Source organism: Hippopotamus amphibius, chromosome 6 (genome assembly GCF_030028045.1).
Source record: "Hippopotamus amphibius kiboko isolate mHipAmp2 chromosome 6, mHipAmp2.hap2, whole genome shotgun sequence".
Taxonomy (NCBI): domain Eukaryota; kingdom Metazoa; phylum Chordata; class Mammalia; order Artiodactyla; family Hippopotamidae; genus Hippopotamus; species Hippopotamus amphibius.
In genome coordinates, this window is record NC_080191.1 from 82,667,154 (window position 1) to 82,682,356 (window position 15,203).

At 37.5% G+C, this 15,203-nt stretch overlaps 1 protein-coding gene across 3 annotated transcripts in view; it reads right to left on the bottom strand.

Annotated features, from left to right (window-relative positions):
* Positions 1-15,203, bottom strand: part of RIMS1 (regulating synaptic membrane exocytosis 1) — a 480,485-nt gene that overhangs the window by 385,459 nt on the left and 79,823 nt on the right. For 2 of the 3 annotated variants that reach the window (XM_057738946.1, XM_057738945.1), the window contains exon 2: positions 10,991-11,071. In XM_057738946.1, coding sequence (XP_057594929.1) covers positions 10,991-11,071 — 81 coding nt within the window. Of the gene's footprint in view, positions 1-10,990; positions 11,083-15,203 lie in introns of those variants that run through there. The other variant, XM_057738947.1, reaches the window with a different exon arrangement.

Sequence of the window (15,203 nt, forward strand, 5' to 3'; positions counted from 1 at the left end):
TGGGGCTGGCCGTAGGCTTAAGGTAAACACGACCTTTGGGCCTCCAGATAGAATCAACAAGATGATAAAGAATAGGATTCAAGTCAGATGCTCTGCACAGGAGGCAAAAAGATTGCATTTAGCTCAAACATACTCTATTTACAGGAACAAAGGACAGGAAGAGTGTACAAGGGACAAGGTCCTCCAACATCAGGGTCATCAACATAGGAACTGCTCAGAGTATCAATAAACGAGCACCTAGTTCAGTCAACAAGGGATAACTGGTGAAAGTAATCAATGACTAGTAAAGTTTCATAAAACATAACTTACGTGTAAAACTACTACAGCCCTACTCCTAAAGAACTAAACTCTTTTAATTCCCGAGAAGTTGAAGATGGCATCTTTTCCTCTGAGCATTCAGACAGAGATAAACGCAATATCATCTTAAAATAGTTATAGCAGAAAGAGGAGCTTTGTAAGACTTTGTAAACTAGCATAGAATGACTTGCAGAAACCAGCAAATCATACAAAGAGAATGAAGTCTATAAAAGACCACACAATTAAAAGAAAAAATTCTGTCACTTCCTAATTATAACCATGCATTGGAAATGTCAGTGTTCCCAGTATTCTCTATTTTCAAGTTACTGGCTGTACTGACTTTATTCTAGAAGACAAAAGCATGTTTTTTAGTTGGAACTTTTTTCTGTTTTCACCTGCTCAATACGATCCCTACTACAGTAATAGAACTACAGACTATGACATTGAACACCTCTTATAATATAAGAAAAAAATATGAATTTAGCAAAAAATAAAACATCACATTTTGATGTAAACATGTGGTTAAAAATAGTACAGAAATGGCTGCTTGCCTCTGAATAGTACCTTCATTCATTATAAAATACATAGCTAAAAGATCCTTTGCAAATGAAAACATGTTCCCTTTCTTCTTGGCTGAATTTTACTCAGGAAAATGAGACACTTTTCCAAAAAGGAGCAATATTTGTAAAGGGAATATGTATTTTTAAGTACTCATTTCCTCTAGGGTATCCAAACACCTCAAAATGTTCATTTCCTCTAGTGTATCCAAACACCTATCCCAACAGAATATCAGAGAGGAAAAAATCACACAAAAACAAATTTATTTAAAATGGTAAAGTCTAATCATGTTTCAATTATTACTCAATTTTACTTTTCATCATTTTTTACCTTCAATACTTGAAGGTCTTTGTAAATTTACCTAAAGTGATAAAGACAGAGATTTCTAAATTTGTCACTTATATACGCCATAGAAGATACATTGAAGATAGGTAACTGGATGCTTAAGACTTTATCAGAAAATGTTCCTACCCACTATGCATGTAATGAACACAGGACCGATCAAGTATACTGGGGATTATACACATGACTTGAAGCTCCCTCCCACCAGTACCCACCAGAAATTCCTCTTCTCTTTCATTGCTTCCAAAACTTTCTTAAATTACACTAAACTTCACTGAATTCCATTTGCTCCACATCTATGGCCAACAGCAGAGTCCACAGCCCTGTTATGTTTTGCCAAAACCATCACAACTGCCTCCCAAGGTCCCTCATCTTCTTCCCACCCACTGGCCACACTACATTGGATCATGGTCCTCCCTACTTTGAAAGGTTTCAAGGGCTTCTCCACAGTCTTACATAAAATCCAAAGACCTGGATAGAACCTTTGCTTATCTTCTCCACTATCCACCTCCTCTTTACTTTTTTCTGCCCTTCTTTTTGTTCCCCAACCACACTACACTGGTTTCCTGATAAAATCCACTGCATGTAGCATCCTGTCTGCCTTCTGCTGGCTCTTCTCCAGGCTGACTGCTTATTTTTCAAATCTCTCCTTAAACATTGTCTCTTCCCAGAACCTTCCTTGACCTTGAGTCTGCTCCCTGAAGAGCTTCCCCTATGATCTCCATCCCTGCACTTCATCTAGGCCCTGATTGAAAAGGAAGATTTTTAACATATACATTAGTTTGTTGTTTAGGTCTTCTCCTCTCACATGCTAAGTTTTACAAAGACAAAAACTGGTTTGTTTTTCATCACTTCCAGTGCCAGGCTCTGTGCATGGCACAGAGTAAATAAATATTTATTGAAGGAAGAAGGACTAGCTGCACTCACTGCAGAGCCCACAGCACACTGCTTCCCCACCACACACTCTTCCACCAGCTGAAGCTGTTCAAGTCCCCTTTGCTCAATGGCACCTTCTCATCCAAAGCTGATTTGACAGCAGACTAGATTCCAGCATCCACAGGGTCTCTCCCAGGCTACTGAGAGGAACCCTTGGATTCATAACGGAGGTGTGTCTGAGGTGGTGATGGTCTGCCAGGGGGTTGACAATTTTCTCCGTTAGCCGTGGACCTTCTTCCATGTTGCAACACACAAAGTTCTGATCATCAGTACATACAGCCTGAAGATCACATGTGGTAAGCGGACCTTAAAAGCACAGTGATACAATGACAAGGGCTGCTGTCCAACCGTTTACAACTTCAAAGATATTTTTGTTCAATCTGTTATCTACTATAATATTGGTATATAATTTTCTGTTAGATATGTGGTTTTAAATGAAAAAAGCATATTTTTAAGTATAAACATATATGCAGATTTCCCATACTGTTATGGGAAAAGTAAATATATTAATACATATTTTTCTCAGTTATATTTTTGGTCCTCAAGGTTGACTATTTTAAAATTAGGTTAACTATAAGTTGCCACATTTCTATGATTAAATTCATTCTAGTCCCATACATGTTGATCCTTAGAAGTCACTGTGTTATAATCTAATGAGAGCAAAGATTGTTTTTGCTGAAAAAAGTCATGCCCTTGAGATCTGAAAAAGTATGTCTATCAAAAGAAAAATATGGATGCAGTCTCCCTGTCAATTCAAGGCTGACTCATCTGAAGCTGTGAGAAGGGAAAAGAACAGTGCGTGTGACACACATGCCCATGTCAAAAGCCTCAATGCAGATGTTATCCAAGATCCTGTTAAGGATGTGAGTTACCATTGAACAGAGAGATTAGTTCTGGAAAAGTGGAAGTAGAGAGGACAAAGACAGAGTGGCCAAATAACATCCTGAGACTAAATAATCTGAATTTTTACTCAGATCCTACATTCATTTTGTGTTAAATGAATGAAATTGATAATTAATTACAGGACTTACAAACATCTAATAAAACAAAGGAAAAACAAGTAAAAATAAAAATTAAAAAAAACAGTATATCAAAACCAGTTTCTCAATTTTTCCAAAGGTAATCAGAGAAACTCAAACCAAAGAATCTCAAAAGTATTCAATAACTTATAACTACAAGGTCTTTTAGATACTAATTGATTCTGACAGGTCTTTAACTACACTTAACCCAGACCCTGAGGTTACACTCATAATTTTTATATGATTAAATCAGTCCTAGACACACACACACACACACACACACACACACACAGAGTTAAGTTTATTTTCTGCAAATTAGAAATAACCCTGAGTCATGAAAGTTTCAAGAGATAAATAGAACTGACTTTTGAATGTAAGTTGTTCTGAAGATGTGGGGATTACATACGATATATTTACCTACACATACATACACATTTATGCAGAACCATTACAAATGTTCAAATGAGAAGGAACTTAATAAGCAATAAAAGAAATTACTACAAAGAAAAGCTGATGGTACCATTGGTAAAGTCTACCAAACATCTGATGAAAAACTTACAGTAATTTTTCACACACTTTTCCTAAATAGAATAGTAGGGAATACTTCCAAATTCATTCTATGAAGCCAGTATTACCCTGATACCAAAATCAAAGACATCACAGGAAAACTACAGACCAATACCCCTTATAAATACATACCCCAACATCATCAAAAACACTAGCAAATCAAATAAATCAACAAATAAAATGGATAGCCAAGTGGGGTTTATCCCAGGAATACAAAATTGTCTCAACATATGAAAATAAAGCAAAGCAGTACACCATATTAATAGGGTAAAAGACAAAAAGCACATCATCAATAGGTGCAGAAAAATCATTTGAGAAAATTCAACATCCTTTCATGATATGAACACGCAACACACCAAAAATGGAAGGAAACTTCCTAAACTTGATAAAGAACATATACTAAAACCCCACAACTAAGATCATATTTAATGGGGATAGACTGAAAGCTTTCCCTGTAGTATCAGCAGCAAGACAGTTATGTGTGCAATCACCACTTTTTGACAACTGGATGTCCACATGCAAAGCAATGAAATTGGATCCCTACCTCACACCATATGTGGAAAGTAACTCAAAATGGATCAAATACCTAAATGTAGGAGCTAAAACTATAAAACTCTTAAAAGAAAACCTAGGGGTAAGTCTTTATGACCTTGAATTTGACAATAATTTCTTAGATAAAACACTAAGACTACAAGTAACCAATGGAAAATATAACTATTCAACTTCATCAAAACTAAAAATTGTACTTCAAGATACTATCTAGAAAATGTAAGCACAATTCAATAAAGAGAAATATTTGCAATCATTTATCTGGCAAGGATATAGTATCCATTATACACAAAAAATTCTTACAACTCAACAATAAAGACAAGTAAACCAATTTAAAATGGACAAAACATTCAATCAATATTTCTCCAAAGAAACTATATGAATAGCCAAAGCGCACATGAAAAGATGCTAAACATCATTATTCATTAGAGAAATACAAATCAAAACCACAATAACTATCCACACACTTCACACTTACAAAGATGGTTATAACTAAAAAGACTGACTATAACAAGTGTTGATGAGGATGTAGAGAAACTGGAATCCTCTCACATTGCTGGTAAAAATGTAAAATGTTGGAGTATTTTGAAACAGTTTGACAGTTCCTAAAAAATATAAACATATAGTTACCAAATGACCCAGAAATTTCATTCCTGGGTTTATATTAAAGAGAACTGAGAACATATGTCCACTCAAAACCTTGTACATAAATGTTAAAAGCTGCTTTATACAGCATAAATATTGGAAACAATCTAAATGTCCATTAACAGATGGACAAACAAAAAAGTGGCATATACATACAATGGAATACTATTTGGCAATATAAGAAATGATGTACTGATACATGCTACAACATAGATGAATCCTGAAAACATGCTAAATGATTAAAAAACAGACATAAATAATCACATATTATGTGATTCCATTTATATGAAATGTCCAGAAAAGGCAAATCCATAGAGACAGAAAACAGGTTAGTGATTTCTAGAAGCTGGGTTTTGAGGGGAATAGGGAATAATGCTAATGGATATTAGGTTTCCTTCTGGAGTGATCAAAATGTTCTGAAATTACATAGTGGTGTCATTTGCACAACTCTGTAAAATCTACTAAGATTTACAATTTGAAAAGTTGAACTGTATGTATGGCATGTTAATTTTTTCTTAATTTTGAAAAGCAGTCAATCAACTGTCAGTCAATTCCAACAAAAACAAAGGAAAACAAAAAGGCTGAACTGAAATACAAGCTGTGTACCTCTCTGGATTTGAGTTATTCCAGATCATGTCACCATCCACAGGAATGTAAACATTGCTTGTCTAAACAGAGTTTTTCCTTGGCTGTATGCTCTTTTTTTGCATTTCTACTTTCACATTCCAATTTTACTGGTTCTAATGTGACCAACCATCCCAGTTTTCCCAGGACCAAGCAGAGTTCCTGGGACATGAGACTTTCAGCACTAAAACATGGAAAGTTCCAGGAAAACTGAGACAAGTTTGTTCCTGCCTGATTTTGTATAGTTTACATAATTCCTCTTCTCTTAGTCTAAGTCCTGCGATGTTCTCCATCCTGCCCTTCCCTTTCTTTCCTTCAAACTGAAACCTTCTCCTGTGCTATTTCTTTTTTTAAATCTTGAAGTACTTTAATAATGAAGTTATTTCTAAAATTCACTTTTTAGTGATATAAAATTAGTCTTATAAAAGCCGTACATTTTAAGCTCTGTAAAACAACTTTGAAATTAAATTTATCATAAACTATTTTCTATTAAATAATGTTTTTTAATTTTATTTTCTATTGAAGTATACTTGATTCACAATGTTGTGTTAGTTTCAGGTGTACAGAAAAATGATTCATATATATATATATATATATATATATATATATACACACACACACACATAATATATACATATATTAGGTTTCTTTTCCCTTACAGGTTATTAAAAATATTGAGTATAGTTCTCTGTGTTATTTCATTTGTGTTAATGGTTTTATTATAAAGTAATTGTTCACAAATTAGTATAACTCATCTAAGTCTCTTCTGAGTTTGAGATATGAATAGCCAACCATCTTCTGGATGTTTCAATCAGAGATATCTTTGACCACTAATACATACATGTAATGCTAAATCTAAACTTGTTTTAGTGCCTAAATTAACTCTTCTTGATATAATCACATTCACTTAATGTCTTGAGACAAAGTGAGTTATTTCCTCTTCACTTTGCTGATGAAACATTTTACTCTAATTACACCACCCAGGAAACATTCTCAAATCTGCCCTACCTCCTATCTCTCCTGCTTGGACCTGCTTCCATCCATGGCTGGAACTAATGAATAAACAAATGTTTCTCAGGGTTCTAAAATCCATTATCACTTTGAAAAACTCAAAAACCCCATAATCTTACGTCAACTTTCAAACACGGTAAACAGTTCTTTGCTCAAAAAGATAAAAAGTTTTGGGAAGATGGAATTATGAAGTTGCCTGAAAAATGGCACAAGGTAGTGAAACAAAATGGTGGATACATTTTTCAATAAAGTTCTTGGTAAAATTGAAAATAAATAAATAAATAAATAAATAAATAAATAAATAAATAAAACCATAGACAAGACCCAACATGTAGCTTATGTCCTCCAAGTTAGACCAGTGCCCTCTTCTTTAGAGATGCAGATGCTGCACCTCCTGAATCCTTTCTTTCTCTTTCTCACACATATACACTTTCACCCATGTAATCACACAACACACAGATACACACAAGTGTACACTCACAGTCTCCAGCAATGAGTACATGTTTTAAATTACCCCCCACAATCTGATGTTTTGGGGCCTCTGGGCAACTGTTTCCCCCTTCTGGAGACCGTATTCTAAAACTGCTCTCTACTCAACTACTCATCCTTCAAAATTCATATAAACGGTTCCAGCCTCTGAAAGTCCTTCTCTGACCCCACCAACCCCAAAGAGAATGAATGTTTTTCTCTTTTTCAAACATACTTCTAGTGTTGCAGTTATCATGTAGTAATACAATCAACTGGGTTATGCAAATACCACCCCCAACTTGAGAGGGAACTCCTATATCTATATATCTTATACCTGAGGAATAGCAGCCAACAGACTCAATTTGTTGAACTCCACTAATGTTTTTGATATAGTTATTACTTTGATTAAGTGATGACAACTTAGGCAGCGTGCTTAAAATGTGACTGAGTGACATTTTAATAATAACAGAAAAAAGAATTTTTAGATAGTTTACATACAGAGTTGTCAAAATATAGACTATGTTGACATGTGCAGCCATCAACCTAAACTTGCAAAATAGAAGGTACCAAGTGATATGAGTACAACTATCCTACTCCCTATCCACCTACTAATAACCTATCTCTTTTCCCCTACTCTCTATGCACTATTGCCATCTCCTGTTCCTGACTCCTCATTTTCTGTTCACACCTATAGAAATAGAGTATTTCCAACCACTTATATACTAAAACTTTTATGGCAAATGCCACCAATGACCCCTATGTGGTCAAATCCAGTGCACATTTTTTAATCTCTTAAATTATTGATTTTCTGCAGCATTTGCTTCTGTTGGGCATCCCTCCTGAGTCCTTGTACCACCTTGGGTTCTCCTGCTTCTTTGACCATTATTTCTCAGTTAAGTCAGGGGAGCCTCTTATTCTACCCAATCCTTAAGCATTGGTTTTACCCAGGGTGCTCTGTTGTTTTTTTCTAAATCTATACCTTCTGGTGATGTCATCTACTTCCCCAGCTGACTGCTTCAGGTTTGTGTACCCAACTCTTTCTTGCATAGGTACTCTTGGGTAATGCACAGGTGCCCCAAATCATCATATCACAATGGGAACTCCTTACTGCCCAGCGACCCTTAGGTCCAATTTGCTTCTTTATCTTCCCATCTCAGCTGGTGGTCCTCAATCACCCAGACCATTGATATGAGAGTCCCCCTAAACTCTTTCCTTACAAACCATATTCAATTGACAACCAAGCACTGGCCATTTGCCTTCTTACTAAGTTCTTGAAATGTTTCCTTCCCACACCCTCTGCTACTCCCGTAGGTCAAGACCTTCTCATCCTTCTCTGGACTGTTGCAGTAATCTATTAATTGACTTGCTTGTCTCCAGCTTTGTCCATATCCAGTTCATATTCCATTATCTCTATTTTTGCCAAAGTAAGTACTTTTGTACACACACACACACACTCACACACACACACACACAGTGCAAATCTGACTAATTAGAATCCATCAATGTATCATTATAAGTGAATGTTGTATTTATTAAATTTTATATTTTAACCCAATTATCATATACAGAAATCTAAGCTCATCCTACAATATTAACCTGGGATGCATTCTTATATTTTCTATTCTTTTCTATTCCATTCAAAATTTGAAAACAATCCTCCTCCCACCCCCCAGAAAAACCTAGCCTTTATTGATTCTCAGACCCACTGATAAGTTATAACTCACATATTTAAAATCACTGATCTAAGGGCTAAAGACCATCCTTAGTATCCTCCTCCCCAAATTACTGTTCCTCTTTTCACATCAGCATAGAATGGTACTCATATGGGGAGTTCAATGTACAAGCAACACTCTCTAGAGAGAATCAGTAGAAATAAGGAATGAACTGCAAACTTTAAATTCTCACGTCACCTAAAGAGAGGTTCACTACTGTGATTAGAAAAGTATGGAGTGAGCGAAGGGATTGTCAAAAAAGAGGACCCAACGATATGACAGCTGCTGCTTCTCAGCCACTCTTCTCAGAGGGGCCACCAGGAAAGTTCTACCAGGTGCACGGTACATTACAACAGATTTCCACAGCTACAAGTCCATGGAAAGCAAAATCAAAGTAAGAAAAAAAGTTATCTAAAGTCTTGTTGGCAAGGATGCCAATTGCTGTTTCATACCTAATAATTCCAATTTTAAGTGGACATTGGAATAAGTGGGGGGAGCAATTAAAATGGGACCTCAGTATATGGAATATAACACACCTTAAAATCAATGTTAATTCCTCAAAGAACTTTCCCCAAATTTGCTCGAATCCTAATATAAGTAAAATGTTTTTTAATGCCTCAAACATAAGATGGGAAGTGGGGATAATTCTATGAGTTATCCAGAAAAGTTCCACTGTCAGGAAAACAGCTTTACAGCTAGAACATGTATAGAAAAAAATGGCAACATCGTTAAGAGTACTTCTTCCAGTGAGAGAGTAGCATAGACATAGATACACTACCAACTGTAAAATAGATAGCTAGTGGGAAGTTGCTGTATAACAAAGGGAGATCAACTCGATGATGGGTGATGCCTTAGAGGGCCAGGACAGGGAGGGTGGGCGGGAGTCACGGGAGGGAGGGGATATGGGGGTAGATGTATAAATACAGCTGATTCACTTTGGTGTACCTCAAAAGCTGGTACAAGAGTATAAAGTAATTATATTCCAACAAAAAGCTTTAAAAAAAGAGTGCTTCTTCCAACTTAGAACTTTTAAAAATGTAAATATAAATCATTTTTACTATGGTTAAATCAGAGTTATTTGTATTCCTTGAAAATACTGACCAAATGTAGAAGACAATATTTGAGTATACTTATTGAGATAAAATCTATAACCCACCTATGGAGCCTCTTGAAAGTTTTTTACTAAAATTTTATATCCTAAAACATATATAATTTTGAATGTGTAACTGTATGTAGCGTACAAAGTATAACCATTTAAACATTTTGTTTAATTTCAGTCTTTGCCAGTGGGAATAAAAACTTGACATAGCAAAAGAATTACCAGAATTTCCTTTTTTTCTCATAGCTTTTTGACAATCTTATTACTTTAAATTGGTTTCAATTCAAGGAATTCTCAGATAGCTAAAGAAACCTATAGAAAATCACTCTCAAGACATATTTCTTCAATGGCTTTTGCAAAAAAAAAAAAAAAAAAAAAAGAAAACTTGGAAGGAGGCATTTCCCTGGTAGAAACTACTTGGCTGGAATGGTTTTGCTGACAGTATTGCCACTGCTGAGACATTTTAAGGAAATGTTTAATTTTTCTTACCAGGAGCATAATTCTATTCAGAAGATTGAGTATATCTTGCTACTCTGCAGAATTTTAAATCTCTTTACATTTCATTTCATCAAAATCCACATTTGCAGCAGAGTTTACTTATTTGGTTTCTCCTCTAGTACCCTTTGGTTGGTGCTATAACCCTTCAGGAGTATCCACAGTTACAAAATAAATCCGATGGGTTACAGTTACAAAAATAAATCCGATGGGCCATGCCTCTTTTAGATTGTCCCTTACCTTTAAATGACACAGTGCGAGGGTGGTCATGAACTACCTATGCACTTCCCTTATTCACAACAAGGAAAGCACCCCTTCTCTGTATCTTTTCTCCACTTTCCTAGATTCTTAGGCTCCAACCCACATACATTCTAAATCCAAAATGTACAGAATTTCTGACACCCTAGAGCCCTAAAAAATGTCTCTTTCTTCTAATTAGCTTTATATTTCACATACGACATTAGAAACATCAGTTAGTAAAGATGCTTGGTACACAGAGCTCCTGTTTCCAGATCATTTTATCTAATTCAGTAGTAGCCTTTTTATCCCAGAGACCCCAGAGGAGCCAGAGTTTGTACTCCCGCATGCAGTGTGAATTAATACATCTGTAACCAGTGATCTGTGTAAGAGACGACATTTTCAGTCAATAAAACCAATGCCATACTCACGGTGAAGGCTGGTGGGGCTGGTGTTCAACATTTCTTGGGGGTTTGCAGGCAGCAGGCTTCACCATGTCCCTGACCACACACCTGGGGCGCATGATAGACAGCACAACGCACTATTAATTATAAAACGGGGAGAAACATCTGGAAATTAAACACGGTACTGAAAACAAGTCTAAGGGAAACTCTTTGCAAACCCCTTAACATTAACCTGGAGACCCTGGAAAGTTCTGGGGGTTGGGAACCTTCAACTCAGGCTTCCAAGAGCTCAGCTGCACCCAAATGAAGTCCGTGCTGGCCTCGGTATTGGATTTCCCTTTTAGTACCAATAAAATGATCGTCTGCGGCCTTCCCTACATGAGCAAGGCTGCCAAAAGCTTTGGCCTCACAGATGAGGACATCTGAAAGCTTAAACATAGGAGCAGTCATTGTGTTTAAAATGAGCAGGACTTTCCGTGGCTTTGGTTATTTCACTAAAAGACACGGACTCTTGTTTCACACCCTTTATCACATACAGGTCTTTCTCTTTTCGCAAAAAGAGATCTGGAAGCCTTCAAGACATCCCCATGTTCAAAGTTCCTTCAAGCTAAGAAAAGAGGAAGAGTCAGAAAGAAATGTGCATACATAAAGTGTGTAAAATAAATAGAGAAGATACCTGCACAGTGTGAAAATAAGCAGGAAAACATCTTTGTGTCTTAAATTCTCCATCACATAAATAAATAAATAAATGCAGAGGATGGATCACAGCTCCAAAGGGCAGCAGGGGGAGATGCCTTTAGCCTTGCGTCAACAAGGCTTACAGAGCATTGGATTCATTGGCATAAACCAGAAAACATCCCCCTCTGAGGCTGTCCTTGGATGGCTCAGATATTCCTTCACCTCAAAAGCCTTGAAACAAGCCTTGCTTTGAATAGGGAAGCCCTGGTTATAAAGCTAAGGCCCCACATCTCAGACTTTGCTACGTGGAAAAGCCCCTTAGGACCCAGGATTCTCAACCATGAATCTGGTTCTTAACTTTCATGGCAGCTTTGATTGCCCTTAGAGGTTTGACTACGCTGCTGATATTTAAGGCCAGTCATGCTATTCCAGAAGCTGATCAGTGGTGAGGCAGTGGCAGATAAATTGCTTTCCCAGAGCTCTAAGCTGCATGGCAAAATTCTCCACTTCTGAAGAGATGATACAGGGAAACGTGGACACAACACACAGAAACGTGCACACACACACACACACACACACACACACACACAGATCATTCCAAACAAGATCAAGTGAGACTTAGAAATCAATGTGTAACGTGATGAGAAAAGAAAACGGTGCCACTTCAAAGCCTTCCCTCCTGGGCTCAAAGGAAAGATGTGCAGTGTTTGTCTAGAGCAAATGCTAAACTCTTAATGGACTGGTCACCAGTCAGCGGAGAAGGCCACTCAGGCAGCAGGGTTCAGAGAACACTCAAGGAAGCAGTTGCCAGGGAGAAATAATACCCCAGGGTTTCTGAGCTCTGATATGTGAATATAACTTATACCCAGTATAGCGCTCAGGAAGTTACATTTCACAGCACTGGGGAATCTTTAGTAAGTCTCACTCAACTAAAAATAGCCCACGCGGCATATTGAATCTACATGCACTGGTTTGTGAAAATATCGGAAATATCACCAACTTTGGAAAAATTTTTGAAGAATTGTATCTATGAGAAACCATATGCAACCTTCTGTCTTAGTTCTATTCTTGTTTTTTTCCCCCCTAAAGATTCAGGTAATTAGTCAAAGCTTTGGGAAAAAAACAAATCTCTCACTTAGAGTTTTCCTTCACTGTGCTTTTAAGTAACTCTTTTCTACCAAGTGTGGGGTAGCAGCCAGCACAAAGGGTAGGTATCTAAGCAAAACACGTGTGTGTGTGTGTGTGTGTGTGTGTGTGTGTGTGTGTGTGTAAAATCACGTCTTTGTAAGGAAATTTTCACCTAATCTCAAGTACTTAGTGCTTTTGGTTTAAAACTATAATAACTGGCATACTTCATGTGTTTGTTTGCATATGCTATAGAATCTTTTAAGTAAAAACTTCATCTGAATTTCTGAACTTTCAAGTTTTATTGGATAATGAGAATAAACACAGCAATACTCAAAAACAATATATTTAGAATTTAAATATACTTAATTAATTTTAAATATACTTACTTAAATTAATTGATATACTTTATTTAAAAAAATAAGGAAACATATTTTTCATACTAACCTATAATCCTAACCTCAGGTCTAGAGTGAAGTAGCTAGCTATTGAATCTGTTTTAAGGGAGAAAACTATTTGTTTCAGATTGCTAGTTATTCAACCAATTTGAGGGACCTCTAAACAATGGTAATATGTACTCCTACATCTTCTAATTTGACTTCTTTTAGCTGAAATTGCTTCTAGAGACAGAGAAAAGAAACCTTACACTCAGAACAAGATACGTAAAATAATACAATGCACTCCTGAGATTTTTGTCAGTGTGAATGGAGTAGCATTTCTTTAAAGTAATAATTGAATTGTTGTGTCTGGCCTATTGCAGTTTGAGGGATAAACCAGAACGGTGTTGCCAGTTGTAATGTGTGGAAACTGTTCAGCCCCAGCACCTTCCATTTTCTCCCAAGTGTTAGACTTGTTATAATAACATGAACCCCTCATACTTTAAGAAAAACAACAGTGATATGTCAGCAGGTTGCAGCGATCAAGAGTCTCCCTTACATGTGATTTATTCCTCCAGCCAGACACAGGAGGCCACAGACAGGCCACAATGCTGACTTCCCAGAACTGCTATGGATAGAGAGACCAGCAGCCCAAGGGGTGTGACCTCTTATTCCTGCAAACTCTTCATTTACTCAGGGGGCTATCAGAGGTGGACTCTTCACGGTCTCAGAAGTGCTTGCGAGCATCCCTCACCACTCAAGCACCACTGAGGATGTATGCAAATGAGGCATCCTGCAAGCATCTCAGGGAAGCTCCCCCTGACTCCGCCCTCCGAGCGGCTGGGTTTTATGAATGACTGCAATCAATGCTGAACTGCTGCCAACTGCCCACTCTTCCCTGCATGTACACACAGAGAACCGCCCGGCCGCAAGCCCGCAGATGAGGCTGTGGTAAGGCTTTCATCACCCCAAACAGGAACTAAATGTGCTTCCAGAGACTTAGAGTATGTGAATGAAAAATTCTCAATGCCTTCAAAAAGCACAATTTACATAATTACTTTCTCTCTTTTGAGTTTCCATTTTGGTGCCTGCAGTCACCAGGCCCCCTTCTGCCTCCCCCTCCCTGCAAAAAAAACTAAAAAACAAAAAATTATCTCATTCTTTTATGAAATTTTAACTTAGCTGAACTTGATGACAATGTCAGGAGTCTAGTGACTAGGCAATGAGCTGTCACATAGATGATGCCACCTTTGCATTTCTGTTCTCAATCTTTTGCCTTTTGGATTTTGTGCAGGTTTCTCCTGTCATTGATGGAGACAATAAACAGTGTTGGGGGAACGTGTGTCTGTGCATGGTCCCCAGGTGGGATTGCACTCGTCTGCATGTGTCCTGAGAGACCTTAGAGGCAGTGAAAATGACATTACATTGAGAAAATGAAACACTTTTCAAATACACAATCTTCTAATTTGCTGATCACTGATCAAAAATACACAGGAACAAGGAAAAACAGGCAAGAAAGTGGCTCTGTAACCAGCCACTTTCTTCTAAACCTCCCATTCAGCACTTCCGACCTGTCTTCCATGAGACATTAGCCAAAAGGACCCAAATAAATGCAAAATTCCTGTCTCCAGCTTGACCCTCTCTTAACTCCAGATATCCAACCGCCTCCCCAACACTTTTGCTTGAGTTTCCAGTAGGCCTCTCAAAATCAACATTTCCAACTGGAATCCACTTTTCCCCACACAGCTGACCCTCCACGGCCAGTGACATCTTGGCTGATTTAAATAGGGTCCTCTAGCTGTTCAGGCCAAAAGCTTTAGACCCAAAGCCCTGTTTCTCTCACACCTGTGTCCAATCCATCATATTGGTAATCCTTTCAAAATATGTGCAGAGTCTGTCCATTCCCCCTCCCTCCCCTAGAGCCACCCCGATGGGGCCAATATGGTATTTTCCTTAGATTCCCACAATGGACTTCTCCCTGACTGCCTGGCAGATATGCTTTGGAAAGATAAATCAGATTGTGACTCCTCTGCTCAAGGTCTTGCAACGGTGTCCCATTT